At 47.2% G+C, this 19,720-nt stretch overlaps 6 protein-coding genes across 6 annotated transcripts; 3 read left to right on the forward strand and 3 right to left on the reverse strand.

Moving 5' to 3' along the window:
• Window positions 1-3,194: 3,194 nt before the first annotated feature.
• N7483_000624 (MCT family MFS transporter) lies at window positions 3,195-4,896 on the forward strand (the record flags this gene model as incomplete). The annotated part of the gene is made up of 3 exons (XM_057084062.1): window positions 3,195-4,522; window positions 4,599-4,661; window positions 4,731-4,896. 3 exons carry the CDS (start codon window positions 3,195-3,197, stop codon window positions 4,894-4,896), a joined length of 1,557 nt encoding a protein of 518 aa, XP_056950211.1.
• Window positions 4,897-6,060: 1,164 nt separating this feature from the next.
• On the forward strand, window positions 6,061-6,894 carry N7483_000625 (uncharacterized protein; the record flags this gene model as incomplete). Its single annotated transcript, XM_057084063.1, has 1 exon — window positions 6,061-6,894. One exon carries the CDS (start codon window positions 6,061-6,063, stop codon window positions 6,892-6,894), a length of 834 nt encoding a protein of 277 aa, XP_056950212.1.
• A 1,119-nt stretch (window positions 6,895-8,013) lies between these two features.
• tcsC (putative two-component osmosensing histidine kinase (Bos1)) lies at window positions 8,014-12,186 on the reverse strand (the record flags this gene model as incomplete). Its single annotated transcript, XM_057084064.1, has 3 exons — window positions 8,014-8,040; window positions 8,121-11,779; window positions 11,838-12,186. The coding sequence occupies 3 exons, from the start codon at window positions 12,184-12,186 to the stop codon at window positions 8,014-8,016; spliced, it is 4,035 nt and encodes a 1,344-aa protein (XP_056950213.1).
• A 2,431-nt stretch (window positions 12,187-14,617) lies between these two features.
• Window positions 14,618-16,237, forward strand: N7483_000627 (phenylalanine--tRNA ligase subunit alpha; the record flags this gene model as incomplete). Its single annotated transcript, XM_057084065.1, has 2 exons — window positions 14,618-16,077; window positions 16,144-16,237. 2 exons carry the CDS (start codon window positions 14,618-14,620, stop codon window positions 16,235-16,237), a joined length of 1,554 nt encoding a protein of 517 aa, XP_056950214.1.
• Window positions 16,238-17,340: 1,103 nt separating this feature from the next.
• rps21 (40S ribosomal protein eS21) lies at window positions 17,341-17,893 on the reverse strand (the record flags this gene model as incomplete). The annotated part of the gene is made up of 2 exons (XM_057084066.1): window positions 17,341-17,575; window positions 17,862-17,893. The coding sequence occupies 2 exons, from the start codon at window positions 17,891-17,893 to the stop codon at window positions 17,341-17,343; spliced, it is 267 nt and encodes an 88-aa protein (XP_056950215.1).
• Window positions 17,894-18,407: 514 nt separating this feature from the next.
• N7483_000629 (uncharacterized protein) lies at window positions 18,408-19,598 on the reverse strand (the record flags this gene model as incomplete). The annotated part of the gene is made up of 3 exons (XM_057084067.1): window positions 18,408-19,009; window positions 19,076-19,428; window positions 19,537-19,598. 3 exons carry the CDS (start codon window positions 19,596-19,598, stop codon window positions 18,408-18,410), a joined length of 1,017 nt encoding a protein of 338 aa, XP_056950216.1.
• Window positions 19,599-19,720: the final 122 nt, after the last annotated feature.

Here is a 19,720-nt window from a genome sequence, read left to right on the forward strand (position 1 = left end):
CTTGGGCTAGAGATCCCGAGAACAGATGAAATGAGAACAAAGAACAAGGAAAATCCAAGGACACCAGTTAGAAAAGGTACTTATGCAAGTGGGTATACGCCCGATTATATAGATTTTGGGCGATAGCGATAAAAGCAATTTGACTGATTTTCTTGACCAGGATAGCTCCATGTTGGTCATGTACCTTCTGAGGCGTCTAGCCAATGCTTCTTCCTGCGCCTCCACCTCGGTTCCCCTGTCGATATCGTGGAGCCACTGATATCAACCTGATCTCCTCATCAAGCGGGGTAAGACAACCCGCGAGCCATCCTGGAAATGGAAATCATCCTGCAAATCGACTGGTTTTCTCTAGCCGTCCATGATAATCGCTTCTTCTTTGAGTCATGTTATTTTCCTTTTCCTTCCTGTCAGCCACTTGCAGCAAGGCTGAGTTGTTCGGGTAAGCGAGCTTTACTATGTGAGAACCCCTGGAAAAAAAAAAAAACCCGCTACTACGCTGCTACATTTCCATTTCCTCACTCTACTCCATACGTAGTCCTTAATCAACTTTGATTCTAATCTTGCCGAAGTGCAGACGACATCATTCAGACATAAATTAGGGCTTTCCGGGACAGCGGCGGGCATCCGATAAAATGTATCTACCTTGCTAAGCCCGATGATGAAAGTCGTATAACGGGAAGAATAAGGATGATATCCAATTGGTGTGAGTTATCATTTTCCCCTCACTGAAATCAGCTAACATCTCTCTGCGATGCAACACTCGTTCCCCGTTCGCCTATAAATTTGTCAGTGGCGTGAAGAAAGTCCCAGTTTACCTTAGCTTAATGCTATCTTGAGCAAAGATCACGTCTGAGCACTGACGGAGACGGGCGGATCGTGCTTTTGGACGAGTGCAATAGGTTGGGGGAATTTCTCTTATCGGGGATGGCCCCTGACAATCACACCGACTGACCGGGGTTGAAACGCGGGGCCATAGCTACAAAGCCTACAATTTGGAGATGGTACCTGAATGACGGTGACATGAGTTGGGCTCGATGCGAATAGATTCTGCGAGCTGGTATGCTAAGCTTTTTGGAATACTTCCAAGAATCGGAGAAAAAAAAAGAATATGATCGTATCGTTGCATTTTGCAGCGTCACCTGGACATGTGCAGCCTGAAGAATAGACATTGGAAGTGATCGCCATAGCTGCTCCGATGGCGAATGATAAGAGTTTTTATGCGTTATCTAGTGGGTCTCATATTAAAAACAATGACTGAGTGGCGTGGACGGGAAATATAGTAGACGATAAGATCGCATAATTCGCAATAACATTTGAACATTTGAAGGATTAGATGGTGCGCCTAACTCACATCTTACTACGGGTCCGTGTACTTCAACCTTGGGGTTGTTTAACTTGAACACAAGAATCATAACCATGGCACCAACTTGTCACCAGCAAAAGTTTGATCACCGTTGAAATTCCCTTTCGTCCAAAATAAAAACAACCCCAAAAAAGAAAATTGCAGCCTATTTGTCATAGCTCCGAGTCTTTGGTCGGGAGCTGAACATCAAGGAGGCAAAAAGATGGACTCGCGGGGAATCGAACCCCGGACCACTCCCATGCTAAGGGAGTATTATACCACTAAACCACAAGCCCAGTAGATATCAGACGACTCGATTTTATGTCCCATGAACTGGAATTCAAGTATGGCGTGTCCCAAGGTTCCATTGCGGCTAAATTTCAATCCAAATATCCTCCGGTGTCAACATGTTGAATTGGTCTGATGTTTTTTTTACTATTATACCCAGGACTCGAAGTTCCAAGATTAAATGTTTTCAAATGTTCCAGAATTTAATCTGAATGCAATCAATATATAACGTTCAAGTTGAACATACCAGTCCTGCCAGTGGCCAAAATATATGTATACACATCCATCATGAATATATGTTTGGAACATTGAAGTGCCACATGTGCACTACATATGTACTCCCACTACATACCTAGGTAGGTACGAGTCGGCGGTCGACACCGTGACTACTAGTAAGAACCTCAGGCTCCAGCCCTGGAGTGAAAGCAGCTGGACACAAGCTTGAGAGCTACTACTAGTACCTAGGTAGAGGTATCAACAATTACTAGTATCGATTCTGGCACCTGCCCAGGTGGATGCAATGTCCACATGTGCAGACTCAACTTGAAGTCACGGTGCTTCATTCATGTTCAACTTGAATGTTGGAACTTATATAGAACTTGAACTTGAACGTAGCCTGACTCGGAGGTATCAATATTGATTTTTTTCACTCACTCCGGGTCGGAGAATTAGTAAGATCGCTATGTCGAACACCTGGGCACCTGAACTTCATATTCAAATGTTAACATCAGTGGAGATTTTGAAGGTTCAGTTGAAATCGATTCAACATTTTGAAAATGTCCAGTAACTCGAGAATTAGAGTTACCAGTTGACTCGTACTAGGTCGCCGCACATCAATGATATTACTACTAGCACTAGGTCGAGCAGAGGCAACAGATCCCGGCCTTGTACATGTGCAAGTTGGAGCCCTGGAGATGCGCCAATGCGAGCACCAAAAGTCAGTGTATTACATACATCTCAACTGGACCAGACCAGAGACGAAATCTGGAGGAGGATTTCCGAGATAAGTTCGGATTTGAGGCAAGATCCGAACCTTGGAAACTTGAATCCGAGTCCACTCGTGTAACACACCTTGCATGCCACGTGTATGCAGAGCACAGTCACCTTCCGGAAATTTTACAGCCCTTATAATGTCACGGTTAGGTAAATCAGGTTGAAATACTGACATTCAACTGTGATAACAGGAGTCCAAAGGTTTAAGCTAACTCAGTATTAGACGGTTGATGGTTCAAAATGGTTCGAGGGCCTAGAAAAAAGGTACTGGAGATGTCCCCACAACCCGACCACCAATCGCTAGATCCAATGAATTTTTTTTTCCGCCTCGAAGAAGTGGAACTTCGAGTACCAAGCACCAATAGGGGCACACAAGCAGTACGAGCAGACTTTCATGGCTTTCATGGCTCTTGCTTGTTAATAAGGACCCCTCTCCCGTCATTGATACTCAAGCATTTCAGCTCCACCTTCAACTGTATCCGTGCAATTCTAGCACTCATACCCTGAAAAAGTAGCGTCAACCGGAAAAGACAGAGGGGGATACATCCAGGAGTGGATCATTTCGCGGAGAATGTCCATCGAGACCGGACCCATCAGCACATCAAATGCAACAGTCAACCATGCACTTGAATCTGAATCTGAACATGTTTCTTACTCCCATGAGACGGTGAACCCGTCTACGGAAAAGACAGCCACCAATATTCTACATGAAGCGACAGAAATATCCGACAGTCATGTAACTGGCTCTGAGAAGCAGGTCCATGCGGCATCGGGATCAGCCGATCAACCGGTAGAGGAGGTACCTTCTGCCCAAGATGACCCTCTGTATCAAATGGCATCTACAGTGGCCCCATCTCACCGATCAGTTCACCGTGATCCGATGAGTCGGGTAACCACAGATGCAGAGGGAAACACCTACCCAGAAGGTGGACGAGAAGCATGGCTGGTGGTACTGGGAAGTTTCCTCGCCTTGTTTGGGTCCCTCGGACTGATCAACACGATTGGTACCTTCCAAGCCTATATTGAGAGCCATCAATTGAAAGATTATAGCTCCGGTGATGTCGGCTGGATTTTTGGCATGTTCCCTTTCCTGACATTTTTCTGTGGTGTTCAGATTGGCCCCATCTTTGATGCTCGTGGTCCACGAGCGCTCATCCTTGCTGGCTCGATCTGTGAGATGGCATTTATCATTCTGCTTGGATTCTGTACTCAGTACTGGCATTTCATGCTGGTCATCGGTGTTCTGGGTGGCGTGGGAGCCTCTCTCATCTTCACACCGGCCATCTCAGCTGTCGGTCATTTCTTCTATGAGAAGCGTGGTCTTGCGACCGGTATTGCAGCCACCGGAGGATCAATTGGAGGAGTCGTGTTCCCACTTACCCTTGAGGCATTATTCCCAAAAGTTGGTTGGGGATGGGCAACCCGCGTTATTGCCTTACTCTGCTTGATTTCTCTGTCAATTTCAAATCTCTTGATCAGATCTCGCCTGCCACAAAAGCCCTTCTCTAAAGAGAACGTCCTCCCCGATTTCAAAATTTTCCGTGATCCCCGATTTGCCTTGACTACTGCGAGTGTTTTCTTTATCGAATGGGGTCTTTTCATTCCCATCAGCTACATCTCATCCTATGCTCTCTACCAGGGCTTTTCGACTGAGTTCTCATACCAGATCCTTGCTATATTGAATGTTGGCTCATTCTTTGGACGATGGTTACCAGGATTCTTTGCAGATTTTCTGGGTCGGTTTAATACACTGATCGTGACTGTGGCTCTCTGCTTACTCTGCAATGCATGCCTATGGCTTCCCGCGGGCAACAGCTTGGCTCTACTGGTCATCTATGCTTTGATTTTTGGATTCGCCAGTGGATCTAACATTAGTTTGACGCCAGTCTGTGTTGGACAGTAAGTAAAATACTTTATTACTCTCTATGCAGCTATCTCAATTCCCATATATGGAAGCAAGGCTAACTAAAATAAGGCTTTGCAAAACGGAGCACTACGGCCGTTATTACGCAACTGCATATACCATTGTGAGCTTTGGGTAAGTTCTCCTTCGTTACATGATCCTGTGATGTAATGTGCACCTCGAACTGACATGTTTTGCCACCAGAACTCTGACTGGTATACCCATTGCTGGTGAAATTCTCGCACGATGCAATGGAGAATATTGGGGTCTTATTGCATTTACCATTGCATGCTATGCTGCAGGATTGATCTGTTGCACATCTGTCAAGGTTATTCAAGTCGGTTGGCGTAAACCGTTGGCCATTTACTAGACCTTGAATGTGGAGAGCTTTAACTCTCTTTTAATCTGTCCCTCATCTCATATGATCATAGGTGCTACCTAAAATTATCTGACCAAAAGTCGTCTTTTTGAGCGTCAATTGTGACTTTCATCCGCATGCTGCCTGCAATGACGACACGAATAGTCCTGTCATGTTCATAAAAGTTATAAACCATATAGCCTTTTAATATCACTGGATATGATTATCCCATCTAGAACAATAACCCAATAATCTTCCTTTAAGATAAGATCTACTTATTAAAATTCAATGGGAATAAACACTACGCATCGGATCAAAAGTCCGAGTGAAAGCAAACATTTGAAACATCCCAAATATTCTCGATAAACAGAATTGAACAAAAACAACCAGTTGACAGTAGTTAAATCGCATCTACCGGGTGTGAGATCAAACCACAACTACCATGCATCGTAGCCAAGCCATGACAGGCACAAAACCCCTCGCATATCATCTCCGACAGGAACCCATTTCCTCAGGTACGCAATGATGGTACATGATCTATAGAATCCATGGAACTCATCCTCCGAGAATTTCCAATAGGACGAGTCAAATATTACGGGCACCACGGAACCAGAAAAACCCAAGATGGAGATCCCATAATAAATGATTCCAACTAAATTCAATGTAAATGACTTCCGAATCCCAAAGGGCTCGATGACATAGAGCGTTCATCACTCTGAACACTCGGTTTGCGCTACATATTAGACTGTGTTCTCGGGGTTCTAGACCATTCTTGCTTCCTCTTATTTTTTTTTTTTTTCTCTCTCTTTTACCTCTCTCTTTTACCTCTCTTGCTATTACAAGATCCTCCTTTTTGTCTGCGGTTCTGGGGCGCTTTCTACGCTCCATTCTGCTTCGACTCGATTCCGATTTCGATCTGCGGTCATCTGGCAATCGCAATTCAAGACTGTTCTTTTCTGTTTCCGGTTTCGTTCTCCTCAAGTATCTTTCGTGGGCCTATATCCTTTTCTGGAAGTCGAATACTGGGCGAGATTATCTTCATAACCGTCGGAGAGGTTGATTGAGATCCTTCTGCTGCACAATTCAAACGGGATATCCTGCTTGCGGTTCTCCTTTCACCCAGTTGCCAAAAGTCTCTTTGATAATCTCTTTCTGCTGGGATTCTTTATATCAGTCATGTATGCTAAGAACTGTTTGGCCTTCTTGGCTACATCCTGGTTCTTATTGCAGAGTGTCCCCGTTGCCGCAGATGAGATCGTTAATCTTGACTCGAAGCAACTGAATGAACGGAAACTCGCTGCTGCTGCTGCCTCTGGAGATAGTGGCTCCTGTCAAGCCCCCTCAGCATCTACATCTCCTACTATCGCATCAGTTGTGACTCCCTCATCTACCGCGGCTATCTGTCCTCTTGCCAGTGCTCTCTGCGCCGCCTGTCCTGTCACGACCAGCACGGTAACAGTAAGCAGCTGTCCCACTGGCACTGCAGGTGGCACTGGCAGCCCAACTTCAAGTACCTGTGAAGGAGGATGTGGAGCAGGAGCAACATCCAGCTCTACAAAAGCAGGAGAAAGCAGTACCATCAGTTCTTCCAACCCAAGCAGCAGCCAAATCGCTTCCTCAACTCCTGTCTCTTCTTCTCCAATTCAAACCTCAACCCCTCTAGTTCCCAGCACGCGATCCTCAACACCCTTGATCCCAAGCGGTAGAACCAGCACTCCCGCAGAATCCGGAAGTACCTTGCAAACCCTACCCACGAGCACCGCAGCGTCTGGCCCTGGCGCAGGTGTAAGCACTCCGGCTGGAGGTGGTGCAGTCACCCCGCGAGCGGCAATTCCACCCGGTATAGTGCGACGGCAGTTGATGGGGGTGATGAATGTGACGGCGCCGTTCGCTAACACGAGCAGTATTCTCACGAATGCGACGAGTACTTTTAACATGACGAGTTTTCGCACGACTTCCACTACCGAGGCTGGGTCTGGGTTTCGGTTTCATATGAGGAATCGATATTAATTTTTAATTTGAGGTACGGGGCTTTGCTACTGTATTCCCTTCCTCTCCTTTCCTTTTTACAATCTTTTCGTTTGTGTTTTCAAATTCTCTCTCCTTTTTTCTATTTCTCTTTCTCTATCTTTAATTCTGATTGGAGTAATATTATGGGATATTTGGTTTTCTTGAGAAGATCTATATGATGGTATTTTGCTGGATTTCATGTAATATTCCTCGCTGGAACCCAACCTCCTCTCTGGGAGATATTTTGGAAACCGGGAAAAGCAGGACATAGAATCAAATTGTGGCTTGTGGTGTTATTGGATTGATTTCTGCTGTCTTTGAGTCCATGCTTTGAACCATTGTATCAGAGGATGAACAGGGCTTGGATAACCCTAATTTCCAGTCCAGCAACTGGTTACTCTAAAACATTTGAACCATGAAGCCATTCTGCGGTTTAATGTCAGTGCTACTTCAAAGTTTGCAAAATGCGGAGAAGCATTAGTCTAAGCGTTCGTAAAACCGAACCTCAACTATCAAACAGGGGCCATGGCAAAGAGAGTCATAAGAAAAGAAACCTCGGATAATTGAATGCATTCTACCTCGCAACGTAGATGGCTCAACCAGAAAGGTAGAAGCGACTCAATACAATACAAAATAGACAAAGAAGTCAAAAAAAAAAGCTCCGAGGTCGACCTTAAAACGAGAGAATAGATGACAAATAAGACGACAATAAAATACCCAGAGAGGATGGAAATTGAAGCATCCCCTCTCTTGCAAACTCCCCCCTCCAGTCACCCACTTGACTGTTGCCGAGTAGACCCAAGCCTTGTTCAAAAAAAATAATATGAAAAAATAGAATAAATCGCGCCAGACACCACCGGGGATACGGGACAAAGCGAATGCGGAAGATGGTATGATGTGCGAGGAGGATCAAAATGGATGACAATGAAGAGTGCCTGAGGAGGGTAGGAGTAGAACGGGAGATAGTAGTAAAAATAAGGGGGGTTGAGACTTCCTCCTCCAAAGGACAATCAATAATTCTTCGGGACTCATATGGACAGGGTATCAACGGCAGCATCGAAACCATCTGACAAAAAATCTGCATGCTGGCAATCAAATGTTCATGATATGGAAAAGAGCTTAAGTACTGTTGGATCGTAAAAGCGACTGTAGCAAAGGAAAATTGAAATGTTAGCTGGTCTGCTATATCAAATAACCAATGTTCACAACATACATGCTTAACGTACCCGATCATCGATCATCTCTTCATCCTTGTCCTCGACAGGACTGACAACGCTTCCTCGAACGATGGGACCGGAAGTGGTGATCGCTCGAGTATCATATCCCGGTCGGGTAGGAGTAGGCAGCGGCTGCATCTTCTGTGATCGTTGCTGCTGCTGCTGATTCTGATTGTCGGGTACAGAGGAGTGGATGGGATGCATTTCTCCGCTGCTGGATATCCGTGACTCTTTGCTCTTTTCCAATAATGAGCCACCAAGGGTTGCACATTTGAGAATGGTTTGCATCATCTGGTTCTGCTTGAGAGGCTTCGACAAGTATTCGTCCATTTGAGCCTGAATACACTTCTCACGATCACCCAACATGGCGTGGGCCGTAAGAGCAATGATAGGGGTACGTTGAATTCCGCTCTCGCGCTCGTACTCGCGAATCTTGCCCGTGGCTTCGAAACCACCCATCACCGGCATTTGGACGTCCATAAGAATCACATCGTAACGACGCTTCTTGACAGCTTCCACGGCCTCGAGACCGTTTCCAACGACAAAGACGTTGTGGTTGTGCTTCTGGAGTATCTTCATCGCCAGTTGCTGGTTCACGTCATTGTCCTCGGCAAGGAGAATGTCGAAGGATCGGGAGTTGTCGGTGGTGATTGGTGTCGAGCGACCCTCGAGTGCTGGCAGCATACCATTGCCAAGATCAATCGGTTGGCATGGTGTGGTCATGTACGAACTGATACCCAGATCCAGAGCAGACTTCAAGCTAACACAAACCAAGGGACAGACCAGAACGATCGGAATGTACTTGAACTCGTCGAAAGTACGAAGTATGCGTGCTGTATCCACGGAGTCGACAATGATGACGTCGTATGCATGGCCAGACTCCTTCCCAGAGGGGTCCTGGATTTCTGGAGGGGGAACGTGCTCCTCGTTCTTGACAACCAGTGGTTCCAGCTCGATCTGCTTGAGCATCTTCATGACATTGGAAGCCTGTGTCCCGTTCTGGCCCTTGTCGATGAACAGAACTCGATGGTTTCGGTATGGCAGAAGCTGTGAAGCAATGACATTGATGGATTGGTCGGCAAGCTTGACAACACAGGTGAAGTGGAAGGTACTGCCGTGGCCATATTCAGAGGTGACCCAGACATCACCACCCATCAGGTTGACCAAGCGCTTGGAGATAGATAGACCAAGACCAGTACCACCAAAGCGGCGGGTGGTGGAACCATCAGCTTGCTGGAAAGTGTCGAAGATCAAATCCAGCTTGTCCTCCTCAATACCGATACCAGTGTCCGACACAGAGAATTCGAAAGCATACTCATTGGTCGTGCATTGCTCACGGTCAGATTTCCGAATGGTAAGCTTGACCTCTCCATGCTCCGTAAACTTGATAGCATTACCAACCAAGTTGAGAATAATCTGTCGCAGACGGAATGGGTCACCGATGACATAGTCTGGCACGGTGTTGTCCACCTGGTATGTCAAGCTTAAGAACTTCTCATTCGCCTTGACAGCTAAGGTCTTTAGGGCGTTGAAGACAGTGCCTCGCACCGTGAAGGGAATGCTCTCAATGACCATGCGATTGGCTTCAATCTTTGAGATATCGAGTATATCGTCGATGATAGTGAGTAAGCTGTTCGCCAGGTTGTGTACGACATTCAACATCTCGCGAGTGTAAGGCTTCAGGTCATCGGTATCCAATGTCAATTGGGTCATACCAATGATACCGTTCATGGGTGTTCGAATTTCGTGGGACATATTCGCCAGGAACTCGGACTTTGTTCGGTTGGCAAGTTCGGCAGCCTCCCTGGCTGCGGTGTTTCGTTGAATACTGTCTCGCAGGTTGGAAACCATCTTATTGATCTTGCGCTTGAGCTCGTCCATCTCTCCAGAAGCATTGACCGTGATAAGTTTCGTGAAATCACCGTCAGTGGCAGCATCTGTAATCTCGCCAAACGCACGCACTTGAGACGTCAAGTTCTCAGCCATGGTGTTGACGTCCTCGGTGATCTCCTTCCACGTTCCGGCAATTCCTTCAACGTTCGCTTGTCCACCCATTTTGCCGTCAACACCGACATCGCGGGCGACCTTCTTCAGTTCCGTAGCGAACTTGGCAAGTCGACCAACCATGTGATTGATGGTCACCTTGAGGGTGAGAATTTCTCCTTGTGCGTGTACCTCGATCTTTTTGCTCAGGTCACCCTTGGCAATAGCCTGTGTGACGTCCGAGATACTTCGTACTTGAGATGTCAGATTCTGGGCCATGGTGTTGACGTTGTCCGTGAGATCTTTCCATTTTCCTTCCACGTTGTCCACCTTGGCTTGGCCACCAAGAGTTCCATCAGTGCCTACTTCACGGGCGACCTTGCTGACCTCAAAAGCGAATGTGTTCAGACGATCCACCATGCCGTTGATGGTACTCTTGAGATCAAGTATCTCACCCTGCACGTTTGCAGTGACCTTCTTTGTCAAATCGCCCTTGGCGACCGCAGTGGTGACATCGGCAATCTCACGTACCTGGGTAGTGAGATTGTTGGCCATACGATTGACATTTTCAGTGAGATCCTTCCATGTGCCTTCGACGTCGTTCACCGTAGCCTGACCTCCCAGAACACCATCTGTGCCGACCTCCTTCGCAATCTTGGTAACTTCTTGGGCGAACTGGCGCAGCTGGTCCACCATGGAATTGATGATGTCTTTGAGTTCTGCGATTTCTCCTCGGCAGTTGGCTTGCACCTTCTGTGTCAAATCACCCTTGGCGACAGCCTTGGTGACGGTAGCAATATCACGCACCTGTGTGGTAAGGTTGTTGGCCATAGCGTTGACATTCACGGTGAGTTCGTTCCACATGCCCTGAACACCTTCAATCTGAGCTTGTCCACCAAGTACACCTTCTGTTCCGACATCACGGGCGACACGAGTTACCTCAGTTGCGAATGTTCTAAGTTGGTCTACCATGGTGTTGATCGTTTGTTGCAGTTCCAGAATTTCACCCTGAGCACGACTCTCAATCTTTTGCGAGAGATCACCGTGGGCGACCGCAGTTGTTACAGTTGCGATTTCTCGCACCTGATCCGTTAAGTTCTTGGCCATAATGTTCACATTTTCAGTGAGTTCCTTCCAGATACCGTGGACCCCGGTGATTTGAGCTTGACCACCGAGTATTCCCTCAGTTCCGACCTCACGGGCGACACGAGATACCTCGCTACCGAATACCTGCAGTTGGTCCATCATAGTGTTGATCGTGCGTTTGAAGGTAGCGATTTCTGGGTCCATTTCCAAGGGGTGAATCTGGACCTTCATTGAGAGGTCACCGTTTGCGACTTGTGTGATGATGCCGCCAATTTCTCGTAAGGCTTTCTGGAAAGCCTCATTGGCCTGTTGATGTTTCCGTAACTCGCGTTCCAAAAGGACGACGTCCTCATTCTCAACCTTGGTCAGAGCACGGCGGGTGTGCTCTTCCTGCTTCTGCAATTCGTCGCGGACTTGGGCGATGATATCTTTTTGGAAGCTAATTTCCTCGGCCTGTTTTTGAACATGGTTGCGTAGAATGCTGATATCCTCCTCTCGAACGACACGGGTCCGTGCCCCGGCCTCATCCTCTTCGTCAGTTTCGTCGTCGTCGAGGTCACCGGCCGGTGGTTCCTCAGGGCCCGAGGGGGGTTCGTTGTCTCCGATCGGGTTGATTCAGTTTTTGCTGCTGTGTAAGGCAATAAGAAGAGTCAGAACCTTGACCGGACGACAAGCGATCGAGCCCAAAGGTCCACAGAAAATCAGGATTCCTCTCATTGGATCCGAGGGCAGACAGGGTAGCCTGCTGGGGGTCGTCGGGGAGTTTTTGATGACTGACAGCTTGGAATTCCAGGTGATGCACGCGACGCATCAAGGCCTCCAACTCGGCTTCGAAGGCGGCCTTTACAGCGGTGGGCTCTCCGGGGAGTTGAGACGTCTTTGCGCCATTTGAAGATGGAAATTGAAAATTGAAGGGGGGTGAAGAGGAGCCGGCGGTGGGTTCATCTCTCGCCAAAGACTGCAACACGGCAGTCGCAGCCGCGAGAGTCTCGTCCGCGCCAGCCATTGTGCCCTGGGAGTTGATTAGCCGTTGGAAACAAGAAAAGAGCTAGAGATTTCCCCTTCCACCGCCAAGATCAACATGAATGATGTCCGATAGACACAAACCCACACACAAAGATCAAGGATAAGCAAAAAAGGAACAGAAATGGAAAGATGGAGATCGCCACATCGGGCATATTCCCAGGGAAAAAAAAGGGTGGGATTTCTGATTTGATAAGGAAAGAAAGATTCAAACTTACGGGGACGAGTTCCTGACACAGAAGATCCAGCTATCGGATCAAGGCGACATGAGGTGATTGCAAAGAATCGGAGACCGGGGGAGATGTAATAGAACCCGAGTCGTTCGGGGATGAGAGGGAACCTAGAGGAGTGTCGGGAACCTTGGGAAGGGGGGTGACTTATGTAAGCGAAGGCTCTTTTTTCTATTTTTTTGCGGGGGAAAAGGAACAAATCAAGTAAAAGAAAATATACAAAATATAATATAAATTGTAATTTTTTTTTTAAGAAATTAACTCTGAGAGAAAAATAAAAAGGAAATCCTATCAGAAAAGAAATGTAAAATAATACACCGCTATATGTGATGGTCCGGGTGTAAAGGTAGAGAAAAAGCAGCGAGTACGGAGTAAGAGGGGAAAGATTTTGAAAGGGGCTTAAACACCTTGTAAATCAGAATCAAAATCAGAAACTTAGGTACCTATGGTACATTATGGATATTTGTCTTCAATATTCCCAAAAGTTCTTATTTCCCCTGGAGTTTCCTGATTTCTAATTCATAATTTTTTAATTTTTTTTATTACCAATTTTGTTTTTTTTATATTCATAGAATAAATGGTACAAATTTTAACCTTGATATAATAAACTCCCATCAACCATGCACATGCACCTACACGACCAAATGGAAGGATCAAAAGAGACTAGAGGGAATAAACCAGATAACCACTGCAATGAGCTCAGAAACCGCGTTTCATCTCCCGTGGTCCGCTTTAGTCTCATAGACTTAACTACTTATTGAAACCACTCGGGCTCAAAATCGCGATGATCGTCACCAGGGTCGATCCCTAAGCCCTGTTTCTCCAGTTTTACTGAATACCTCATCGTTTGAATTCTCATATGTTTATTTGAATGTTGAACCTCATGGGTTCCACCCAAGGGACTCTCTCCTCTTCCTCAAGATGTCCCAAAATCTTCTCTCCCCAAGCCCCCCCAAAACCAACATGATCAGGAGGATTAGTAGGGATAGTTCACCAATCACTGGTTCTTCGTGGATGGATCCAGTCCGAACCTTAAGTCTCGGCCACTCAGAAAAGTGGACTCAGACCAGCTTGGGTCTCGGGATTTCTGCCCTTGGGATCTCTCGCTAACAGAAAAGAGAAAAAAAAATGTGCGGCGGCTTCTCACTGCTTCTGAAGGCTGACATCTGGTTGATTGTCCTTCTTTTATTGGTCATAAGGCCGGTGCAATTTGCCTTAGTAGATATTAATGCTTACTACATATGTGTAGTAATGAATGGGTGTCTGCGATAACATTTGAATCAATCATGATGTTCCATATCCCGGTAAAGAGGGGGATCGGAGATCCGAGGCGGAAGTCCCCCGTCAAGTATGTCCACGGGTGTTTTTTTTATTACCCGTATATAAAGCTAGGAATATGCATGGACATCTGGGTATTGTGACCTCATTGAGTGCGACAAGGAAATTTCCACCAGACGAAGACTTTCCAGATCACGAAAGTGCGTATCGTACAGGGAAGTGGCAAATGATCAAGGTCATTGGGGGTTCATGTTGCAGATACTTGGGAGAAGTATGCAGCGGCCTAAGCACGCCGTTAGAGACAAAACCCGGTGGCCTGGACATGGAATAAGCATAACAGTGGAACAATCTTAGAATCACGAGACCACCAGGTATCAGATACCGACATCAGGTAGGATGACTAGTCATATATTAGAGTTTTCGATATACGATCCCATCTACGTGTACTTCTATATAGTGATTATTCATGCTATGACTGGCATGACTGAGGTGTACAAGAAAGGTGCAGCTTAGTATACACGGCTTACCACAACGGGGGATGAAATCCAGATTCCAAGATAACTTGGACTTAAGAGACTGATCCAGAAGAATCCACAAAATTTATGCAAGTTTTCAAAGAGATCAAACCCCCCTGCCAAATATCGTCAAGATAAGCTGCATAATTCAGACATACTATGATCACCTGGGCAGTTAACCTAGGATCATAGTGTTGTTCCATTATAAGGCATTACTATAAGGCATGAAGGCCTAAAAATATGGCGGGGTGAAATGGCAGAAATGGTCGCTCTGTCCCGCCGGAGATAATGGGAAAAGAGTCATCGTAATTTTGGTCTATCAACACAAGCCCGATATCCCTCACCCTTTGTTCAGTTTCTGCCAATTTAACTGCAGGATTCTTCTGCAGCCATGGCGTCCGACATGACAGCCCCGATTCTGGACGCCTTGTCCGCGTCCGATGCGCCCCTCCTCTCAAACGAAGCCTTCCCCTCCACCCCCTCATCGACCATTAAAAGTGCGCTGGACCGCCTGGGCTCGCGACAGATGATCGAGTATGAAGCCATTGATAAGGATATCCTCACTCTGACCCCTGAAGGTGAAGAGATTGCCGCCAATGGTAGCCACGAGGCCAAGGTTTTCGCCGCTGTGGTCGCCGCTCTGGACGGCCTCAAGATTACCGATTTGCCCGGGATTGTGGGGAAGGACAACGCCAAGATTGGTCAGGGTAATGCCTTCAAGCGTGGCTGGATCAAGAAGGACAGTGACAAGCTCCGCGCAATCAAGGAGACTATTGTCGATGAGACCCGCGAGCTGCTGCTCAGCGTGCAGAGCACAAAGGCTCTGTCCGATAGCAAGGTTCTCGCAGACCTGAAGCGAAGGAAACTCCTTACTGTGAGCAAGGAAATCACCTACAAGTTCTCCAAGGGCCCCAAGTATGCCCGAGAGTTCGTTAAGGAGGAGACCGATCTCACCCCGGAGATGCTTGCCAGCGGCTCCTGGAAGACCGCCAATCTGAAGGCCTACAACTTTAACGCCAAGGGCGCACCCACTCCCTCCGGTGCCCTGCACCCTCTTAACAAGGTGCGATCCGAGTTCCGCAACATCTTCTTCGAAATGGGTTTCCAGGAGATGCCCACCAACCGCTTCGTCGAGACTGGCTTCTGGAACTTCGACGCCCTCTTCGTCCCCCAGCAACACCCTGCCCGTGATCTCCAAGATACTTTCTATATCGCCGACCCTCTGCATGCGGACCGCCCGCGCGAGGACCCCATCGACGACCCTCATCGCCTTCAGCTCGCACAGACCTCCTCAGAGGCCCAGAACAAGCCTCTGGACTACCAGCAGTACTGGGACAACGTGCACGAGGTTCACGAGAAGGGCAAGTTTGGCTCCATCGGTTACCGTTATCCATGGAACGCAGACGAGTCGCTACGTCTTGTTCTCCGTACTCACACCACCTCCGTCTCCGCGTACGTACTACACCAGCTCGCTGCTAACCCGCGGCCGGCCCGCTTCTTCTCCATCGACCGTGTCTTCCGTAACGAGGCCGTCGATGCCACCCACTTGGCGGAGTTCCACCAGATCGAGGGTGTCATTGCGGACTTTGGACTCACCCTTGGTGGTCTGATTGGTTTCATGGAGGTCTTCTTCAAGAAGATGGGTATCCACCAGCTGCGCTTCAAGCCTGCTTACAACCCTTACACCGAGCCCAGTATGGAGATCTTCGGTTACCACGAGGGCCTGGGTAAGTGGGTTGAGATCGGTAACAGTGGTATGTTCCGACCTGAGATGCTGGAGTCCATGGGCATCCCCAAGGGCATGCAGGTATACGGCTGGGGTTTGAGTTTGGAGCGACCTACCATGATTAAGTGAGTTTACTTCCTGGGTACTATATTCTACCATTTGATTCACTACTAACATACTATTTCTTATAGGTACGGTGTCAGCAACATCCGTGAACTTCTGGGTCACAAGGTGGACTTGAACTTCATCGAGTCTAACCCGGCTGTTCGTCTCGAGAAGGAGTAAAGAAAACAAAAGTGAAACCCGCTCATCCTGCAAAATTTCGATTGAGATGGATTGTCGATAGATAAGAGGCACCTGTTCATTTTTTTGTGTCTTGCTGGTGGATGTCCTTTGGTTTAGAGGGCTTTCATCTGAAATCATGATTTCATGTGGAAGACAAACGTATTGCATGTCAGTGACGAGGAGAAATGAAGCAAAAATATTACCCTATATTGTATCTTTCAATAACTTATAAAACTGCTGCTGCTCAACCCTGGAAGAGGTAGATACTAAGGTGTACTTGTAATATTGAGATTGAACTTGGTAGGTTTAGTTCGATTCTTGAATGTGCGCTCATATTAAATTGGAAATGACTTGAAGCCCTACATATTCAAAGATCTAGATAGTACATAAGAGATGTCCCACCCGTATCTGTGCCCCAGCGCATGGAACTCTGCAACAGTGGCTCATCAGGAGGCGAGAATAAGAAATGATTTTCGGCGATGGATATGTTATGTCTACCTCCTCGCTCATGGGATTGTAGACATGGGAAACACAGATTCAAGATCCGATTTCCGTCTACTGGGTGAGGAGGGCTTGATGTGCCGACTGATATGAACCAGAAGAGAGTAAAGGAAATACCAAAACGGGGAAAAATGTAGGAAAAGAAAACTAAGGATCAGTGTCTAAGATTATGATTTTTTCTTTTTTCACTTTGCCTGGGACTGCAACTGTAGCAGGAGGTTGTAAGGTTGCGAGGCAGATGCCCTTAAACCTAACCTAGGGAGACATCTATCGGTATAAGGCGTGGAACCCGTGTAACGGGTAAATTGAAAAATTGGTCTTTTGAGAAAACCTGACCCATTAAGTCGTCGATTCCATTCATTCGATAGATATGACTCTAGGAGAACAGGGTCTCTCTAGGGGACTAAAAAAGAACTTCCAGGGCGGGGGTAACGTATCCGCGTCCCGACCACCTGATTTTTTTTCATAACCAATCCCCGAACCTGGACCATCTAGCCACAGTTCGTCTATAAGATATTATTAGTTTGAGTTCCCTGGTATATTCGAAAAGGCGGGGTGTCACGAACCATCATATCAACCCATAGTCACCAAAAGCCGAGCATTTATCGCTGGCGGCTGGCGGCCCAGACGTTCTTCAGGAAACCGTCACGCTGAGCGAGGCGGTTGAAGGAGTCATCGCTCTCACCACGGGCGCGAATGAAACCGCACAGAGCGTAGGTCTCGTTCTCACCGGTGTAGCGGCCGTTCTCGTCAACCTTGCCGACGGACAGCTGGACGGAGGCGTGGTCGTTGGCCTTGATGATGCGGTTGGTGGCGCTGCACTTGCGGGGCACGTAGCTGTTCAAGAAGAAAAGACTATATTAGTATTGCCGGGTTTTCGTTTTTATTCGCATTCAACCCAAGTCCTTGAGTCCATCGGTTCCCTTTTGTCTGACTGATATGCTCGCAGGTTGTGTGGATGACCGGCAGTGATAATTGCGTGTCCAATTTCTTGTAACCGACATGAATGAAAAAAAAATTCCATGCGGCTTCGACGTTCGCAGGACTGCGGTTGCGCATGTACAGCGAGACTCAAGGGTTCCGGGATTTTCAGGTGAGTGATTTCGGAGACCAAAGCACGTACAGATCGACGATCTCTCCCTTCTCGTTCTCCATTTTGGCGGGTTGTGTGTAGGGGGGTTTGACGGGCGACGGTGAGGTTGGAGGTGGATGGATTTTTGATGGCCCATAAAATTGAAGACCCAAAATGATTTGTGTGGGTCATGTGACTATTTGTCGAGGGCTTATGTGGTGGAAATGGAAAGTGCGTGTTATTAGGTGCAGTACATAGAATAATGCGTGGCAATATGTCTCCGCTTTCCATACATGGAAAGAGTTCCAAGGTTCAAGGACTTAATGGATTCGATGAGCGTTTCTGGACCGCTGAAATGCCTCTATTTTCCGACATATTAGAATTATTGATTGAGGCTAATTCTTAGATCATTTCAACCGCGAGCGAGACGCAGAGATATGGCTTCTCTGCTCAACTAATTCACTAACATGAATAGTACTCAAGTCGACTAGCAATTGAGTGTACACATTCTTCACGGAATTTCATTAGAATTCAATTGTTGATAGCCATGGGCTCAAACTGTACAATATGTACGGAGTAAATCAATATCTTTTAGATCTAAAGATGACTCTGTCCTTCTCTCAAGATATCCTTCTTCCATGCTACTGTAACCTCCCTCGAACTCCCTTTCTTGAATTTCAAAACTACAACTCGATCGGATTCGCCTCGTCGCTCAGAACCCTTCAATTCAGGACCAGCGTTATCGAGAGCCAATACTGACCGCCCATCTTCGGTCATCTTAAGCACTTTAGGCGAAATGCACTTATGTGTCCAGGGTGGCGATCCCGAGTGAACAAAATCAACAAGAGCCGCTCGCCGTTTTCCCAACTCTTTCACAGGCGCATCCGATCGAGGCTCTTGGTCCAGAAAACCGGAAACAAGATGCAGGAGAAGGAATTGCGGAGGGAACAGAATGATCTCCCCACTTTGTGCACGGCGAAGCCATTCAGAGGCTGGAAGAAACTGTGCCTCGGTAACCTCTATACCGCCGTCGCTTGTCGGAACTTGAATTTCTTCACGTTCACCTTCTGTAGGCAAGTCTTCAAGTAGCCTTTTATCTGCACCATTAGGCAGGGGCATAAAGTATAGGTACATCTGGGTAGTGTATCGTTTGGAAACATTTGTTGGAGTCACCCAGCGAGTGAAGGGAATCAACGCATCTGGTTCAAATGTTTTAGTTAGCCTGGCAAAACTTAAAAGAAGCAGGATCTAATATCATATCTCACCAATGTCAGGTTCAGCCGTTGAATGTTGCTGTTTCAACCACTTGTCAAATGTGATCTCATTTTGGTGAATTAGCCCACGGCCTTGCTCTCTAGTTGCTTCATCGACGACGAGCATCTTTCCTGTGCTCGCATCCTTGGCAAGAAGAATTCCACTCTCCTCAAAGAGCTCTCTTATTGCTGCATTGCGATAATGTGGCCCATCATCGTGTCGTGTAGGATCCTCAGGAGGCGGGCATGCGCCGTCCTGGCTTGCAAGGTTTCCGCCTGGGAAAACATGAGCAGATGCAAAAGATGTAGACGTATGCACGCGATGGAGAAGAAGAATCTCATTTTGCGGAGAAACAAGTATCACACTATGGCAAAGTTAGCTATATTTCTTGATATGAGATGCGACGATGTGTTTCCCGTCGGAAAGCATCGCGGTCTGCGGACAACCTTGCACGAGAACTCTGACTCCTTACCTGGAACTGGGCCGAGGAATAGCCACCTCCTTTTCACTACTGCTGTTCTTTGCACGCGGCATTTTAGGTTCTGATGATGTTTTCTCTGGGATTGAAGCCAATGAATAGTTCCTTCCGGTTGAGCTTTGCAGTCTGTAAAACGGCAGACTTATCGGGCGCGCGATTCGTATCGAGCGATATTTTG

Source organism: Penicillium malachiteum (assembly GCF_028827825.1).
Source record: "Penicillium malachiteum strain IBT 17515 chromosome Unknown utg000001l:1.0-8184562.0:1.0-8186909.0, whole genome shotgun sequence".
In the NCBI taxonomy this organism is placed as follows: Eukaryota; Fungi; Ascomycota; class Eurotiomycetes; order Eurotiales; family Aspergillaceae; genus Penicillium; species Penicillium malachiteum.